The sequence below is a fragment of the Phyllostomus hastatus genome, unplaced genomic scaffold (assembly GCF_019186645.2).
Source record: "Phyllostomus hastatus isolate PE091 unplaced genomic scaffold, TTU_PhHast_1.1 phas_scaffold_555, whole genome shotgun sequence".
NCBI classification, from domain to species: domain Eukaryota; kingdom Metazoa; phylum Chordata; class Mammalia; order Chiroptera; family Phyllostomidae; genus Phyllostomus; species Phyllostomus hastatus.
The window spans coordinates 3918904-3936657 of record NW_025334036.1 but is presented as its reverse complement, the minus strand read 5'-3'; the positions used below and the strand labels follow the sequence as shown (position 1 = coordinate 3936657).

The following is a 17754-nucleotide window of genomic DNA, read 5'->3' as shown; positions in this document are numbered from 1 at the left end:
TGGAAGACAGGCTCAGAGTCTGTCTTGTTTTTTTGCCTGACGCCTGGCTCTTTGAAAAGCCGTAGCAGAGACAGACTTCCAGTATAATGGGGTTCCATGTGGCAGAACTCGGCCGCGACCTGCTGCTTCGACTAGTCCGACTTCTAGCACAGTGTGGGATCATTTTCATCTCCGCACATTTGTTTTTGTTGCCTTGGTTCCAGGGCGTCGTGTCTTTGTATTAAACGTTTTCCATTTGTAAAATGGCCGGCGTGGCCAGGAGGCCAGACCTGTTGTTGCCCTGGAAGCTTGTGCCCTGGACCCGGGCGGGCACGGGCCTCGCTGCGCGAGGACCTGTCCTCTGGTCCCTTGCAGTCCAGTAGCGCACAGGTAAAGGGCTCGTCACAGAAGTGAAACCTTGAGGCCCTTGGATTTGCCTGGTTCTGTTTTTCCTTTGTTTTCGTTAGGCGGAGGTCCATTAACTTCAGCAAACTGAGCATCTGGTGTGCGCCAGCGACACAGCTGTCCAGATTAACAGGTGTGTTTGGTTTGCTGCATAAAGGCCATTTTGTTTGCATTTTACATATTAAACATTTTTAATGTTTTTAATTCCAAAATAAATTTTAAATAGATAATACATTTTACATGAAAAGCACAAAAGGTTAGATAGTAACTATGTCTCTGTCCACGGGGGTCCTGCCACCCAGTTTTTTTGTTGTTTTTCGTTAGAGGCAACAGTGTTACTGCTTTTCTCCTCCTCCGGGGTGTTCCATGCACAGCCAGGGTGTTTTATACGTCTGTCAGCAAGTTCGTTATGGATACCCCTTCCCTTTTATGCCCATGGCAGCCTACTATTGGGAACCCTGCTTTTTTTCACGTAATATTTCTTGGCAGTGTGGAAAGAGCTTCCCCATCATTTTTTATAAAGTCTGTCTATTTTAAATGCCCTTTTTTGTTGTTGTTTCTAAGGATGCTAAGAACCAGTCTTATTTGGGCAGCAGCTTTGCTTGAAGATCTTTCAGCATTTTATAGATCTTTGGGGGCAAATACTTTTCTTTTCTATACCCTGCAGCTCTGAGCTTGGGAAGAGGCCGGGGAGGTGGAGGGCTTCTCCTAAAGGTCCCCGCGTGGAGGGAGAGTGGGAAAGGCTGGAGGTCGATGGGCCCTGCGCCTCGGGCCCTTCCCCGGCCTCCTGTGCTGGAGTGGCCCGGGGAAGCCTGCGGTGTTTTCTCTGGTCTCCAGCGAAGGCTCCAGCCTTCCCAAGACACACGTCGGCATCTCTCTCTCTGTCTCTCCCTGTGTCCTGCACCCAGGCGGGCTCTGTGTGCCCTCAGCCTGGGCAGGTTGCTTCGTTGGGTGCCCCACCCTGTCTTTTCTCCCACTGTAGGGCGACCAGGGGCCACACCTGTGCCTCTGTGAACGGTCTTTTCCAGACCGGCCTTTGGGAGTAGAGTTTCTGCTGCTTTCCCTGGGGGTGTCTCCCAAGTTCTCCAAACCGCTCGACCAGTCCCCAGGTCTGAACCTGACACGGCCTTGGCCTCCTTGCTCAGCCTTCGCTGAGGATGACTCTGTAAGGAGTGAGTTTCGAGTTCTTCCTATTTGAATTCCCTGTGATGACGTTTAGGGCTTGTGTGACCACACTGATGTCAACCTTTTCTTACAGCTTCTGTGGCGCCCAGCTCTTGCTTTTTGTGTCCCTGCTTCCTTTAATGTGCCTTAATCCACCTTTGTTTACCTCTGAGTCTAATTGAGTCGCCTTGAGAATCAGATGGAATCTTGAAAGTGTTAGTCAGCCAGTCTAATCAGGAGCCGTGCCCTGCTGGGCTGTGCGCGGTGCGCCGTCAGTCAGTGGTACCACAGATACTGCGTCCTGTGACCTGGGACGGGGGAGTGTTATCAGTGACACTTTGTCCAGCCTCTCCGGGGCATAAAAGAGACGGAAGCTAGGAAAACCGGCCCCGCCTTTGCTCAGTCACTCTGCCACACCCTGTTGAGTGCTGTTTACGTAGTCACAACAGGGAGAGCAGTGAAGAACAAATCAGGAAGTCCAGCAGAGGGTTGCCAAACCGTCATTTCTTTCAAATAAGAAAAACAGTGCCCGATCTCCTATTATTGCCATCGTTTCAGAAAAGATACTTTAACACCCAAAATGAGGGAAGGTCAGTGTCCCACAATGAAGAGCAGCCTTCTAAACAGAGCATATTTAGATGGGTAAAAAGGCCGAGTTAATGACGCCGACACAGGGCGTTGAGTCAGCTCTTTGAAGGGGCCTAAGGTGGGGAGGTGCCTCACCTCCGTGCACTCCCAGAGCCGACCCAGGGCCTGGCACGGGGAGGGTTCCTGGGCCTCAGCATCTGCACACACTGATGATAACTCACAGGACTGTGGTGAGGAGCAAATGAGGTAATGTCTGTGGACATACTTTGTAAACAGTAAATTCTGGGGTCGGTCCGCTCTGTCTGCACCAGTGCATTTCGTGATGTGTCTGAGGAGTAGCTGAGGTCACATGCATCTTATAAACTGTAGAGTGTAGTTACAGAAGTAGGAATTTTTACTATCACCCAGTTCTGCGCTGTCATTTTGAAAAACATAGGAACCTGTTAGCATCAGCCAGAGCACAGGGATGGACCCCCTCACCTGTGGTTCACAAACTTAGTATTTTTTCTGGGTGCCCGATAGAGAAGCCAGTGGTCTGGAATGGGGAGGAGAATGCGTACGTGCACCATCCACTCACCCCCCGGCACAGGTCAAGTTGGATGGGCAGTGACCGCTCACAGGCAGGTCCCTGAGTGGGCCTGGCGGACCCGACCTCTGGCTCCCAACCAGCGTCCTCCGGCCTCATGGGGTGCAGCAAGCCCCTCCTTTGCCCTCTCTGGTGAGCGCTCCACTGCCTGGTCAGCGTTGTGTCTGCGTTTTTAATTTTCACTAAAATAGCAGGACGCTCTTATTATCCCCACTTAACAGGTAAAGAAACTGAGGTGCAGAGAGGTTAAATCTGCCCAAAGTGGCACAACCAGTAAACGGTGGAGTAGTGGTTCGGTCCGGATCTCTCCTTCCCCCAAGCCTGCAAGTCTGTCGCCGTGGCGAGCGACCGAGCGACCCGGGCCTCAGGACCCCCCCCCCCCCCCCGAAGCATCACTGTGGAGCAGAGACCTTTGTAACACTGGTTGTTCCAACCGATTTCCAGGAACCGGTTTCAGATAGCGCAGGAATTTGAGAAGGAATTTCTCCATTTCCCCTGGATGTTAAAAGGGTTCCTATTTAGTAGGAGCACTTGCATCTGAGCCTAGGTTAACCTAGGGTCAGTTGTAATCAAATTTGTAGTTTCTGGATCATGTAAGTTCACGTCAGGCAGGAGATACCCCGCAGGCGGCCTGGCTGCGTTGGGTGTCTGGGAGGGGCTGGCAGAAAGCACGCGCCTGCCTGCCGGTGGCCTTCCAGTGTTTGTCTGAGCGCCGGAAGTCAGCTGGTGAGTCCTGTCTCCCTTCTCTTTGGGGACCTTTCCCTCCTTCCGCTGCCTCAAACAGCCTGTTTTTGCTTTGAATCCTCTTTGTTTGTGAGCAGTTTCTGAAGCAGATTTAGAATTCTTTGAACCTAGTAAGAGGTGCTTTGAACAGACAAAGAAAAGGGAAAAAGAAATACGGCACTGGGCAATAGCTTCTGCACGTGACAGAAAATGGAACGCTTTCATTTAGTCGGATAATTGTTTGTCTGAACGTTGAGGCATTCTTCAGGACGGCCAAAAGCTGCGGACAGCCCGGGTCACACTGAGCTTTCTCTCGCCATCCTCAGTGGCGTGGCAGTTATTCAAAAGGCCCGTCCCTCTCAGCTCGGCCTAATGCAGCGATCGTGCCAGAAGATTCTGCTCAGGGGGTCAGAGTGGTGATACACAATGCCTCTCCCACAGACTCGATCAATAAATAGTTTCGGGGTGCCCACTGGGTGCTGAGGACCATAAACTTAAACTTGTGTAGAATGTACACGTGAGGGCTGAATTAGATGGGTAGAGACCAGAATCCCCAACAGAGGTGAAAGGGACACGAATCGTCACTTTTGTGTAGACCCGAGAGTTTCAGATTCTCTGGATATGAAAGGGCCTTGGGAAAATGCGGAGGTGGGAGGTGGTGTGATTTTAGGGCCTGGGGGGGTGGGCCCCGAGTGAAGGTCCCCGCCCAGCTCAGCAGGTTGTTCGGACAGCACGGAACTGTCTGGGGGCCACCGGGGGCTTGCAGTGCCGTTCACACGGGGAACGCCGGTGCTTGTCCAGCGTCCGTGGGTCAGGTTGCCCCTGCCCGCACCCCGGCCCCAGGTCAGCAGCGTCAGCCCCGCAGGCGCCCGCCCAGCTCGCCTCCACGTGTGGCTGCATCTCCCTGGCGGCTGACCTTGTAGTGAAGCCCTGGAGCTTCGTGCCACGGTGACTCACTCCCACTGCTCCCAGCCCCGGCCCTCGTGTCCTGTCTGCCAGTGTGCTGACTGACCGGCATTCCTGGGCCTTGGCTCGGCCTGTGGGCCCGCCTGATGTCTGCACCCACCCCTCCTCCTCACCTTCTCTTCTGTTCCGTGTCTACCTGTGGCTCTCTGGGCCACCTCCTGCTTCTTTCTGCCTCCTTAGCTTGCATTCCTCTAGCATTTGTAGGTGGGACTTCAGGATTTTATACTTAGGTACACATGGGTTTGCACTGTGCTCCAGTTATTTTACGGATGCCCCGTATTGTGCTCTGTCCACAGCCCTGGCAGAGCTTAGAATGAACCCGATGCCCTTGTACCCACAGGGAGTGCAGTTTTGCAAACACCGCCCCCCCACCCAGTGGTCTTGACACACTTTTGGGAGGGGTCTGCCCTCCTCACTTATAAACCACTGCATTATCCATGCCGCAGCCACTTTCCCAGCTACGGCGGAGCATTTCCCTCATTTCCGATGAAGCAGTCTCCCTTGGTGGCCGTTCCTCCCTTCCCAGGACACACGCCCGCCGAGGGAACGTGTCCCCGGGACTGGAAGAGCTGCCGGAAAGTGAGCTAGCGGCTGAAGCTGTGTTCCGTGTGAGGCGTCCCTGCTTCGGATGTGGCCTGGGCAGGAGTGGGTTACCCGCAGGCAGGAGGCGCAGGCGACAGGCGGCTTTCTGTGGGGAAGGAGGGGCCCTCGGCAGGAGGTGGGGGGCGGTGTCGGGAGGAGGGTCTGGACTGCACTGCCAGGACCCTTTGTAGCACACAGGACCTGCCTTGAAACCATTCGTGGAACTCGATGGCAGATGCCTATTGTGCCGTGATTTACTAAGTCCGCCGTGGTTCCACGTTACAACAACAAGAGTGCCCTGGGATTAATCTCAGACTTCTTGGAGGAGCCGGGCGGTTACTCCGCTAGTTATTGCACTCTGTGAGGCCTCCGTGTCTGTTAGGAAAGAGCGTCTTTTGCGGTAACTCCTGTTTATTGGTTTACTCAGGCAAAGGGGAGGCGGGTCCCGTAGTGGTGATGGTGCAACTAATATGATGGGGCACTAAGTATTCCACGGATTTTTAAAAAAATACCCCGTGCACTGACGTGTTCACATGAGTTAAACAGCTGGCCCAAGGACCAACGTCATGACTGAGGGGCCAGGGTTTGACACGGGGCTCTCTCACTCCAGGGCTTGAACCCAAACAAAGCCCACATTTCCAACCAGCTTCGGATTAGAAGAGAGAAGTTTTTTGGGTTTTTTTATTTTATTTTATTTATTTATGTTTGGAGAGGGAAGGGAGGGAGATAGAGAGAGAGAGAAACATCAATGTGCGGTTGCTGGGGGTTATTGCCTGCAACCCAGGAATGTACCCTGGCTGGGAATCGAACCTGCGACACTTTGGTTCGCAAGCCCGAGCTCAAGAGAAGTTATTTTTTTAAAGAATTAATTAATTAATTATAGAGAGAGGGAGAAGAACATCGAAGTGTGAGGGAAACATCCATTGGTTGCCTCTCACACTCCCCCGACCCGGAGGCCTGGCCAGCAACCCAGGCCCGTGCCCTGACCAGGGAAGGAACTTGGCGACCTTTCGGTTTGCAGGACAGCATCCAATCCACTGAGCCACACCAGCCAGGGCGAAAGACAGAAATTCTCTAGCAGTTTGTTTTGGTTTGTGTTTTCTTGAGAGGTACTTGCATGCGACCCACATAAGTATGGAAGCTTGTTTGCTCCTTTGGGTCGCAAGGGAGAGAGACCCCCTTCCCGAAGGGGCCTCGATCTCGGGGCTCTCTCACCGACTGACTGAGAGCCGGAGAGGAAGAGGTGGTTCTGACCGCTGAACCGCGGAGGCAGAGCGACCACGCCGATAAATACCTGTGCGAGGAATACGGGTGTTAACAAGTAGCCCGGGAGCCTTGTGTGTCCTTAGCTGACCGTGGTCTCTGCTGGTTGGAGCTTGAGTAACAAGGGACCTTGCGAAAACATGTGGCCAAAGGCTTCTTCGTCCCCTCAAGGACGGGACTGTGAAACTGCTGAGTCACGAGTGGTAACGAGGGCGCGTGCTCTCCCAGCAGAGTCGGAGGTCTGAGATCAGGGCGTCACGGGCGGTTCCTCCCTGGGGGCTGGGGGGGAGGCTGCTCCAGGCCTGTGCCCTGACTTCTCATGGTCCTTGGCTTAGGGACGCATCCCTCTGATCACCACGCTCATCTCCTCCTCCCCCGCGCGAGTCTCTGTGGGCACCCAATTTCCCTGTCCCCGTAAGGACACCAGTCATGGGGTTAGAGCCACTGTAACCAGCCTGACCCCACCTAACCTTGAGCGCATCTTCAGTGACACTCTTTCCACATAAGGTCATGTTTGCAGGTTCCACGCACACATGAATTTTAGGGGGAGTGTGCTCACCCCACTGCATGAGGTGGTGAGTTATCTGTGTTTGAGGTCTCTTCTCAGATCCTTCTCTCTTCACAGTGCGTTCTGGGTTGTCAGGGGACATCACTGTTCCAAGGCTGCAGCCATCACTCGCCTGTGGGGGTGGAATGAACGTGATGGGCTTATTGGCATCAGTGGCCCAGCTGAGGATATATCACGGTCCACCCTACCTGAGGGAAGAACAAGGGCCCCGGGGGTTGTAGCTCTCGTGAACGGCGCCGTCCCCCGGTCCCCGAAGTAGGCCGGGAGTCCGCTGTCCGCTGTCACAGAGCTGGGAGTCTTCCCTGGGCGCCTCAGCCAGGTTCTGCAATTCTATCCCTGGAATCTCAGACGTTTTGAGCCGAAAGAGACCTTTGGTATCATCTACTCCTAATCTAACCTTCTCGTTTTACAGATGAGGTCTTCAGGGCCCAGAAAGGTTAAGTGACTCGCGCAAGGTCACCAGCTAGGAAGGGGCAGAGCTGGCCCTGAGACCCAGGTCTGAGGACGCCTAGACGAGAGCCCGTCCCAGCACAGGGCCTGTCTCTCCCTGTGTCCGTGCCTCCAGCTTGAAGCGACGCCCTTGGCCTGCAGAAGCCCAGGCCTCGCGCTGGGGGATGTGCCGGTCCAGCACGTCTTGGAGGCCGAGGGCGACACTGAAGGCTCCTTCTCTGTTGGGTGTTGGGCAGCACCGCAGGTTTCTTTGTTCACGCAGAGACTACAGACAGAATTTTACCTGTGATTACAGCACCTAAACCCCACTCATAAAATGACGGAGGGCAGCAGGGGAGGTGTGGGGCTGCGGTCTGAGGCAGGCGCAGGGGGTGGGGGTTGGGGAGACGCTTCTGCCCCTCGCCCGCACGCCCAGCTCTCCGGCTATGCTGGGTGACTTCCCTGTCTCGGCTGCCTGATGTTCATTTTCACTGGACTTCACCTGCCTGGAAGAGAGGGACAAACAGAACAGTGCAACGGAAACTGAGTTTGTTATGTTGGGAGCAAATTCAGAATGTTAGTAGGTAGTGGCAGGCTGAACTTGGAAAGAAAGCACACATAAAATAAAATGCAGCAAGATAAAGTTAACTTCAAGAGTTCTGTTCTAAAATTGCCAGGTAATTATTGGCTTCACACACACACACACACACACACACACACGTATATCTCACACACATGTTCATTCTCTCACATGCACTTCTAAACCCTAAGGCCCAGTTTCAGGTCTTGCTGCTCCGTAAGTCCTGTCATTAATTACTTCGTGGACCAATTATTTGTGTCCCTAAGTTTCATACATACATAGCCTTAACAGAAACTTCTCCCCAGTTAAAATGAGAATTCTACTTAATTGCAGTCCCATACAATGCTTAGTTTAGTGGTAGGCACACAGTAGGTCATCAGTTCCTTAAGCCCACTGAAGATCAAGGGGAGGGGGCTGGCCCTAGTGACATGGGGTCGAACTGCCCTGCTTCCCGGGACCGCAGGCTCAAGCTCTGGGCCAGGGCTGGGTATCGGACCGTAATAATTACAGACTTCTCACAGGGCTGCCTTCTCTGAACTGAATTCAGTTTTAAACCCTTGCCACTGTCAAGGGTTGAGCACATGAATTCTCTGCTGCATTTGCTGTTAAAGAGAGCTGTAGGAGGATGCTGCCTGTCACGTCGCTCAAGGGCCCCTCACATAAAGCCCCACAGAGCTCCTTTGCAACCCCGTGGCTGAGAACCCTGCTTTCCCCGAGTGAGTGCCTGCCCTGCCTCTGGGGCAAGCACACCACGCCTGTGTTGGGAGAAAGCCCCAAACTAAAATCGGGACCAATTCTGGAGAGTCGACATACAGCAGTATTCAAATTCGTAAGCGCTTTAATAGGGCAAACTTCCATCAACAGCAAGGCGGCCACTCTCAGGCGGCCGGGGGGCTGTGAAGAACCCCTCCCAGGACAGGGTGTCTTTTCTACAGAAGGTTAGTAGTGAAACCAGTGCACTCCTCGGTCAACAGATAACATCAGGCAGTTGTCGCACTCTGTACGTTCATCACCCTCCTTCCTGGGGGCATGGCGTGTGTCTTTGGGTGCGTTCCAGCTTTCAGGGGAGCCCGCCGAGCCAGGGGCTCCAGAGCGTTAAGAGCCTGACATTTCCCGGACGCCTTATTGCATCTCAGCGCGCTCTGCCGTGCATGTTAGCTCTCCTTCCGCTTTGGGGAATCGTGGGTCTAACTGGGTCCCCCCCTTCCCCTGGCATTCACAGCCTCCAGTCCCTTCCAGCCTTAGTGATGTAGGTAACTGTGTATGCTGACAGGTGTTCTCCGTGTTCAGAGGTTCTTAATTTTTTAGATTTGCTGGTTGCTATTTTAAAGCTTCTTTCTAATAACAAAAGTATTTGTAGTCATAGTTTTAGAAAAGAAAAATTGCCTATAATCTAATCACGCAGCAATTGTAGCATCCACAAAGATTCAGGTATATAGTGTTTCCTTCTGTGTCATTAGAAACTGCAGACCAAAGGAGTCTAGAAATAGCAGTGGCTTAAACCTGCCAGGGTTTCTTCTCTCACGTGAAAGAAACCCTGAGGTTAGGCGGTCTAGGTCCGATACGGTGGCTCCAGGACATCATCAGGGACCCCAGGCTTCTGGCTTTCTACTCTGCTGTCCTCGTCCTGTGGCTCTGGGAGTGACCTCAAAGTCACTGCATGGCCCAGGGTGACTGCGGAGGGGCAGCCGTGCTGCCTGCATCCCAGGGATACGGGCAGGGAGAGGGCAGGAGAGCTAACGCCCTGCCTTCAAGGAGTCTCCCCAGAAGGTGGACCAGCCCCTCGAGGAACGGTCAGAGTTTAGTCCCATGGACTCAGGACCCACTGATCTGCAGAGGAGGGTTTTTTGTTTTTTCATTTTTTTTTCCCCCAACAAGGCACATGTTCCAGCTTTTCATTACAAGGAAGGAGGAGAGACTTTGTTTGGGGAAGCACTCAGCAGACTCTGCCACATTTCCTAATCTTCCCCCCAATGTGTGTATTGCGTATCTGCCATGTTTGTTGTAGCGGTCGCAAGCCGTTCGTGGAATGAGTTAAGTTGTAAACAAGCAGTGTAAATACCAATGAGTAAAATGTGCCACATCATTTGTGACCCTGCCTTTCCACAATCCTGTTCTGTGACTTGATCATGTAGTCACGTACACAGAGAGCGTGTGTCTTGAGTATTAAGTCAGTGCTGACTTACCCAGGGTTGGAAGGGACCTGAGGCAGATTCTCCCACAGTGGCACGTTCCAACACCTGCAGGAAGCATCCAGATGCCTAGGAGGTTAAGGAGGCCAGGGGTCAGTGGTGGTGAGGACCACTGCAGAGCGTGGCAGGGCCTGCGGCCTCCCGGATAGAGCATGCTCTGTCTGCAGGGCATGGCTGCCGTTCAGCGACATTTGTTCTGGCTTTTTTTTTGTTGTTGTTGCTTTTTTAGAGAAACCAGGAATCCAGATTTTTATCTGAAATCTCCTGGCATTTATAACTTGGTAGCTAATAGATTTAAATTTTTAAATACCAGCCAACTGCAACGCCATCCGTGGGCTCCTGCTTTAGGATCCATCTTTGTTTCCCAGCTGGCAGTGGAGCCCCAGGGAGGCCCAGTGGCTCCTGATGTGGCTGCAGACTTTGCTCTTTGGCCTCCACCTCAACAAAAGCCTCGTCCCCTGGGACTAATTTGTTCAGAATACAAAGAAATAATGAAAAGTTCAAGTTGAGCAAGCCTATGACAAAGGTTGGGCCTCCCCTGCAGCTGGCTTTCGTTCTCTGTGTAAAGAATCATGTTGGTTGGGTGGTGGAACCAGAGCCTGCGGGGCTGGGGCCCTGGCCTGACCACAGCGAGGCTTGGTGATTTAGGGCAAGCCCCTGGCGTCTCCTCTGGCTTTCCTGCACCACCACCCGTTTTCTTTCTTGCTTGCTCCTCTGCCTCTCCCTCTCTGCTCTTCCCCCTTTCGGATGGCATAGCGTGTTGGCTAAGACAAGGGTCTCTGGGGCCGGACGTGAACCCTGGCTTCTCTGCCTGGCTTCTTTCTGTGTGACCTTGCCACCTCATGCACGTTTTCTCTGCCTCGGTTTCCTTGCCTGTGAAATGCAGATAATGATGGCAGCTACCTCATAGGGTGAGCAAGGGTTCAATGCATGAGTGTACCCAAAGGACGGGGAGCAGAGCCTGGCACACGGATAGTTAACATTCTCTTGTTTGCTGCCTCCGCTGGTTTGGGAGCCGTGGACCTTCGGCACGGCGGGCTCGCGCTGGCTCCCCGCCTCACAGGAGCACTTGTGGCTCCGGGCACCTCTCCGCAGCCAGCTGCCCGCCCGGGCTGGGACCCAGCCGGCAGGCTGTGCGGCTCCCCGCCCGTCCTCGAGGCCCCGTTCTGCTCCCAGCGCCACGCTTTGAGCCTGTCCGTGCCCTTTCATTTCTCCGTCACTGCTGTGTGTTGGGGAGAGAAAGAATGAGTCACCCAACTGCTGTCTTGACCTAAAGCCTCATTAGGCCCTATCGCTGGTAACGCAGAGATACCTGTCGGGCGTTCCTGAAGATCCCGTTCTGCGATAGAGGGTGGAAGCAGGGTGCATGTGCTTTGGCCAGAGTTCTGAGGCCGCAGACAGCCTGTCCTGGAGGCCAGGGGGGGCCTGCTCGTCTGTGGGCTGATGAAGGGTCCCCCGCAGGTTTGCGCAGACGGCCGGCAGCGTGGCACACAGGTTAATTACAGAAGTCATCTTTCCCCTGCAGACCTGAAATGCAGAGAACATAAGCCTGCTTGTACTTCCATTAAATTGCTTCCTTCTTGTCACCCATCTTTTCAGCTTTTAGGTAAACCTGAAGGAGAGATCTGAGCTGACCGGCCCAGCTGCACAACACTTCCAGGACAGTTCCTATTTCCCGTAGACAGGAACAAAGGACACAGGTGGGTACTGTCCAGGCCCGTATCTTGACTTCTCCTGCCTCCCTCATGTTAATCAGTAGTGAGTGGCGGCGGGGAGGGGGGACCTGCTTTATTACTTTATTTTTACTGGGGAAGTCTGCTCTAGGCCAACAGGGACATGGCGGAGCCGCCTGCTGCTTTCCTGGGTTCTCTTCCCGGCGCAGGGGCCAGAAAGAGCACCCGTCCGGGTTCCTCCGCATCACCAGGGCCACGTCACCAGAATGTGGAGCTCCTGCCAGAGCTCACGCTGAAAGTTCCGTGGTATGAGCGGTGTCATCGTGGACGTGTGTTTCTCGTTGGCTGGACTGGCCCAGGTGGTGGGGCTCCTGTGAGGGGCCGGCCAGCACCACAGGTTGAACCCGTGGAGCGTCTTTGAATGTGGTGCTGTGGGCGTTCTGGGCCGCAGACCCCTCGGAGGACCGATTAGCTCTGCAGACCCTCCCTGTCAGAAAAGTGTGCGTTACACAAACTCCCACGGGGTTGCTGGGCTGTAGAATCCATTAGAGCAGCGGTCCCCGACCTGTTTGGCACCAGGGACTGGTTTGGTAGAAGACAGTTTTTCCATAGACCTGGATGGGAGGGTGGTTTCAGGATGATTCAAGTGCATTGCATTCAAGCTCACCTCCTCTGCAGCCCGGTAGTGGTCCACGGCCCAGGGGTTGGGGACCCCTGCTTTAGGGGACCCACAGATCCCAAGTTAAGAATCCTTGTTTCAGTGATTTATACATAGCTAGTCTTTAGGGGAACATGTCCCCAGAGGGTTGAGTTTTAAGGGAACTGTCAGTTCTTAAAAGTTCAAAGGTGGTTGCAGCTGAATGTATAACCTGGATACGAAATTGTGTCAAGTTAATTTACAAAATCATTTCCTTGCCCTGGTGACAGAAGGCGACTTAGGGAGCAGCGGGCCTTTGGTCGCCTTCCCCACTGAGTCGGGGTCCCGGCCAGAGGTCAGCTGCAGTGTGGTTAGGTCCCGTGTTTGCCAAAGCCCCCCGGACGGTAGACAGGGGTTTCTGCGTCTCCTGTGACCCCGCCCTGGGTCTCAGAGAGTTCTTTGTCGCGCCCCAGTCCTGTCTGTAGGGAGAGTGTTTTGTCCTGCCTGTTCTGTCTGCGCTGTTGGCCGCCAAGTTCTCGGGCTGACTGTTTTTAGCAGAGGCTACTTGAAGCGATTCCCGGGGAAGCTGTTGCCATAGCTACCTTGGCTGTGAGAGTTCCCATTTTCTCCTTTTTTGTTAGCTTGTGGTTTCCCTAATTTTTAAGGTGACAGCTGAGGTTCTGTTTTTCTGCTGAGCAGCAAGGATTTTTTGTTGCTTTTGTTGTGTTGTTGTTTGGTTTTATGTGTTGGGAGGTGTGGGTGCGCGCGTGTGTGTCTGGTGTATGAGGTAGAGCTACCTCAGAAGATAAAATACTAGGAGAGCGTGGGAAAAGCCAGATATGCGCGTACAAGTTCCTTGCTCTGTGGTCCACTTTTAGCCTGTTTTTGGACTAGTTGGGGGGAAGTGGGCCGAGCTCCGTTCCACACTCCCCGAACCCCGAGGAGCGAGGAGCAGGGGTCCCTGGGATCTGGGCTGGGTCTGAACTTGACACCCGTGCCCTGAGGACCAGATGGCCGAGTCGGGCCCCAGTGGCTTTGTCTCATCCTGCTCTAAAAGTGGAGGGGTGGCGCCAGCAGTCAGTACAGCCGCACCTGGGGGCCATGGCCGTCCCACTTCACGTCCGTGTCCCAGGCTGTGCCCAGGGACCTTCATAGACACCTGCTGCACCTGGTGTGGGCTCAGCCCGCAGAGAGGCCCCGGGCTGCCTGTCAGCATCACACGGTGGCCCTCGGCCCCGCTCGTCCTCGCTGCCCAGACGCTCTCTCCCGCCCTCCGAAGGGTCCTGTTCGCAGGTGGTAAATCCTGGCAGGAACACCGGCATGGCGATGGCCGGGACAGGCCTGGCCCGGTGTGCGCCCCTTTGCTGACAGGGCCTGCCAGCCGGCGGGAGCTGTGATGGTGAGAAGGACACCAGAAGCAAGCGCACAGAGCAAGCGCAAGGCCCGTCTGTGGGCTCCTAGGGGGCGTTCCTTCAGCTGAAGGCGGCCGTAGCCGTCCCCCATGCTGGGGAGCCTTGAGCTCTCACTCTGCTACTGGGGGCGCCAGCAGCAGGCTGCTGCGAGACGGCATCACAGCACGCTGACACGGCTGTAGGCGGAGCACCGCGCAGGGCACCCACGCGCCCACAGCTCCTTCGCAGTGGGGAGCAGAGACACGGCTCGCCTCGCCCAGCTGCCACCCGCCTTACCCTTCATTAGATTTAAATAAAGCAACAGCACCCTACCCAGCTTATCAGTGTCCGGGACCGTTTGTATTTGGGTTGTTGCCAGTCCCTCGGTGGCTGTAAAGCCCTGATGGCAGTCTCCCTGGGTGGGCCCCGGGGACACATCTGGGTAGGGCAGGTTATCGCTGCCTTTGTCTCATAGAGCGTGGGCCCCGCCCCTGCTGGCGGAGCTCTGAAGCCAGCCCTGTGCTCCGCTCCCCAGGCCAAGATGAACGCCATGCTGGAGACGCCCGAGCTGCCGGCCGTGTTCGACGGGGTGAAGCTGGCCGCGGTGGCCGCCGTGCTGTACGTGATCGTCCGCTGTTTGAACCTGAAGAGCCCCACCGCCCCGCCTGACCTCTACTTCCAGGACTCGGGGCTCTCGCGCTTTCTGCTCAAGTCCTGTCCTCTCCTGACCAAAGAGTGAGTAGACCCTGCCCGCCGTGTGCCCGCCTGCCGAGCCGTTTGGCTTTGCGGTGTTCAGAGAACCTTCTCATGCTGTGTTGTCAAGGTCGCTGTACTGACTGACACCGTGCTGTACGTTAAACGAGCCCCAGTCTCCGCGGAAGTCTGCGTTTGAATCCCGGAGGGCAGGAGACAGAGTCCGATCTTGGTTGCCTGGCGCCGTCATTCGGGACACGGGCCTCGCAGAACACGCTTGCCGTTTTTAGGTAGATGCAAAAAACTTGGACATTCTAGGCCTTGATCAAAGGCTCTGTTTCCAACCCTGTTGCTGGGGCAGGAAAACCATCCCTACCCAAAATAATCAATAAGCAAAAACACACAGACGTACGAGCCAGGTGCTGTTTGCCCCCTCTCTCACTGGAAAACGAGCGGCACGAGCCAAGAGCCCGCTCCAGCAGAATGCCTTCGCTCCAGGTGAGCGAGCGCCCGCCCCAGGCCAGGTGGGCGTCTTGGGCGAGCGCTGCCTCCGAGCAAGGACACCGTGCTCGTGAAAGGTGCGTTTTATGTCACACTGGCCGTTGGAGGGACGCGCAGTTAGCCGTCATCAGAGGGCGACGGAGCCTTCCTTCAGGGCTGGGGCCGGGCCTCGGGCGTGAAGCCTCCCGGGTCCTCCCGGGTCCGACTCCCTTCCTCCTTGCTGCTCCTTGCTGCTCCTTGCTGCTTCCCTCCGCGCCCCTTCAAGCTCATTCTCTTCTGCCAGGGGCGCCTTCTCGGCTGGGAGCCGCTCGGGGAGCTGTCGTGACCCCCGCTCAGCGGGGTTTCCGACACCCCGCGGGTACGACCATCTATCCCCTCCCCTGCTGGGGGCGGTGCGACAGACACACCTCAGGGCTTGGGTTCTCGCTCGTCTCCTGTGACCGATTCATGTTCTCATGCTGTTGGCCGAGGATGCGGAGCCGCTGTGGGCTTTGGGGGTTGGTAGGTTTGGGTGCGGTTTCCTCAGGTTGTAGCGGTAGTGCTCCGGCCCAGAAGTTACTGTGGGGAGACGTGAAACTGGGTCGTGGAGTGCCATGCACGGTACAATGTCACCATGGCGACCTGGGAACTGTCCCTGCTGGGGAGTCTCGGTCCCAGGGGCTCCACGCCAGGTGTCGGTCAAGGACACGTTGTTCTCCCAGCGGCGTGTCCGTGGGAAACGTCTCCTCCCGGAGAGGGGGGTGCACAGGAGCTGCGTGCTTTTCCAGCTGTCCAGCGTGTGTTTTCAGTATTTACGGTAGAGCGAATGCACGGTGTACAGTGCGGTTGGAGGTCCTGGGGACGGGGGGGGGGGGGGGAGTAAGTGGCAGCCACGCTAACCTCCTCCCAGGACCAATCTGGAATTACGACTGAACTGCAGGTTCTGGGGGAGGGAAGCACAGGGGGACTACATGGTAATGGGAAAAAGTACAGTGAAGATTGGACAACAAAAAAAAGGAATGTAGATAATTCTCCAATCTGGACTGGCAAGTAACATTGCCCCTGCCTTCAGGCTGAGTGGGGCCCTGCAGTGGGACCCACCTCCTCAGCCATCTCCGCTTTGGAGCTTTTGGAAAGCAAGGTGTTAAAAGCCTGTAAGTTTACACCGAGATGAGTGCCAGTTCCCACGCTGAACTGGTTCCCGAGCAGTTAGAGGAAGTCCTGCAGTGGCTTTCCGTAGCTTTGATTCTGTGCTCCTAGTTCAAAGGGGAAAGGAAAAGCTGATTAGGGCAGGTTGTTTTTTGTTTTGTTTTATTTTTTGTCTTGTTTTTCTAAAAAAATAAATAACCTACAGACAGTAAGTTTAAGGGCTTCCCTTTGCTTTTTCCCTGGCACACTTTCCCCCTGAGCTTAGGGTGCTGGCCTCTGCGGGGGCAGCCCTGCCCTCCGCTGGCAGGGAGTGCATCACAGAGTCTCCTCGGACCTCACTGCCCTGTCGCCCCCCGCACGCCCCCACCCCTGTCATTACCCGCTTGCTCCCTCCTGGAGAGACCCAAGTGACAGAGGCATGCGGCGTGGGGGTCAGTGCAGCTGCGTAGCTGTGGTCTGAAGGTGGTACGAAGGGGCGAGCTCCCCGAAACGATGGTCTCCCGAGCTCTGCCCTTCGGCGGGCAGCAGCAGCCCCGCCAGAGTGCCTGGAGTCAGGGTGCCTGGAGTCAGGGTGCCTGGAGTCAGGGTGCCTGGAACGAGGCTTCGGAGGCTGAACCCCAGCACCCGGGCTCTCTGGCTTGGACGTGACCCCGGCTTAAAGGGCAGAAGGACGCACCTTTCCCTCCACCTGTTTGCTGGCCTCTCATTTTTTATTTCGGTGCTAATTGCAGGGATGCCTGTGTCCTGCACCCAGGCAGCGCCTCCCCGAGATGTCTTCACGTCCCCCGGGGGTCCGTAATGCTGCATTTTATGTTTGCTAAGTACCCCTCGTAGGCATTGGGCCTTTTCTCCCTCTCAACAACTCCGAAGCTGGATTCACTTTCCTTCCAACTCGAAGGACGGGGAAACCGAGAGGAGCGGGGAGGGAACGCGAACCCAGTTCCTGACTGCAGACCAGGTCCCGTCTCACGGACGGGGAGGTGGGCAGAGACTGTCCCCACGGCCCAGGTGGGGGAGGCCCAGGTGGGGGAGGCGAGGCCCAGGGCTGCGAGGGCCCCCCCTGCCGAGAGGCGAGGCGGCCTGCCCCTAGGAGCCTTCCAGGTCCGGCGTGGCCCTGCTCTGTTGCACCCCCTCTGTGGGAAGCCACTGTCCTCAGCGCGCTCGCACTTCTGTCGCAGCCTCCCGCGGTCAGGAAACTTGTCTGTCAGGGCGAAAGTGTTTCTTCTGGGACTTTGAAGACTTTTTTCCCAGAGGAAGCCCATCTGCAGCCTTCGCCAGGCCAGCCACCGTCCGTCCGGGCCAGCCAGTGCAGCCGAGTGGTTTCCAGCCGGCCTCGCCCTCGCCCTTGCCCCGGGGCAGCCTGTCAGTAGGGGTGGGAACACTGCCTCCTGCTGTTCCGGGAGACAGAGAGCCTGGATGAAAGGTGAGCCCTGACGTCAGGAGAATAGGGAGTTCTTCCCTTTCAGCACTGAAGTCCTTTTTAAAATCTGTTTTAAGGTCCTTTCCCCGACCGTGTATTATTAGAAATGAACCTTTCTAATGTCTTGAGGAAGACTCTGCTTAGATGGCGGTGATACGTTTCTTGTTCACTTAGCAACAAGTCAATATTTACCTAGTGATTCTTTTTTTTTTTTTTTTCCCGGTTCTCAAGAAGCGTTTGCTTTCAGTGAAACTCGCAGGCTAAAAGCTCAGTTCGGAATTACGAG

At 55.4% G+C, this 17754-nt stretch overlaps 1 protein-coding gene across 5 annotated transcripts in view; it reads left to right on the top strand.

The window, feature by feature from the left end:
- Positions 1 to 17754, top strand: part of ABHD2 (abhydrolase domain containing 2, acylglycerol lipase) — a 60926-nt gene that overhangs the window by 3082 nt on the left and 40090 nt on the right. Inside the window, exons 2-4 of one of the 5 annotated variants that reach the window (XM_045824741.1) lie at positions 447 to 517; positions 11625 to 11725; positions 14262 to 14461. In XM_045824741.1, the coding sequence (XP_045680697.1) occupies positions 14268 to 14461 (194 nt within the window). In that variant the 5' untranslated portion in view covers positions 447 to 517; positions 11625 to 11725; positions 14262 to 14267. Of the gene's footprint in view, positions 1 to 446; positions 518 to 10642; positions 10665 to 10790; positions 10937 to 11302; positions 11323 to 11624; positions 11726 to 14261; positions 14462 to 17754 lie in introns of those variants that run through there. The other 4 variants (XM_045824743.1, XM_045824742.1, XM_045824744.1 and 1 more) reach the window with 4 other exon arrangements.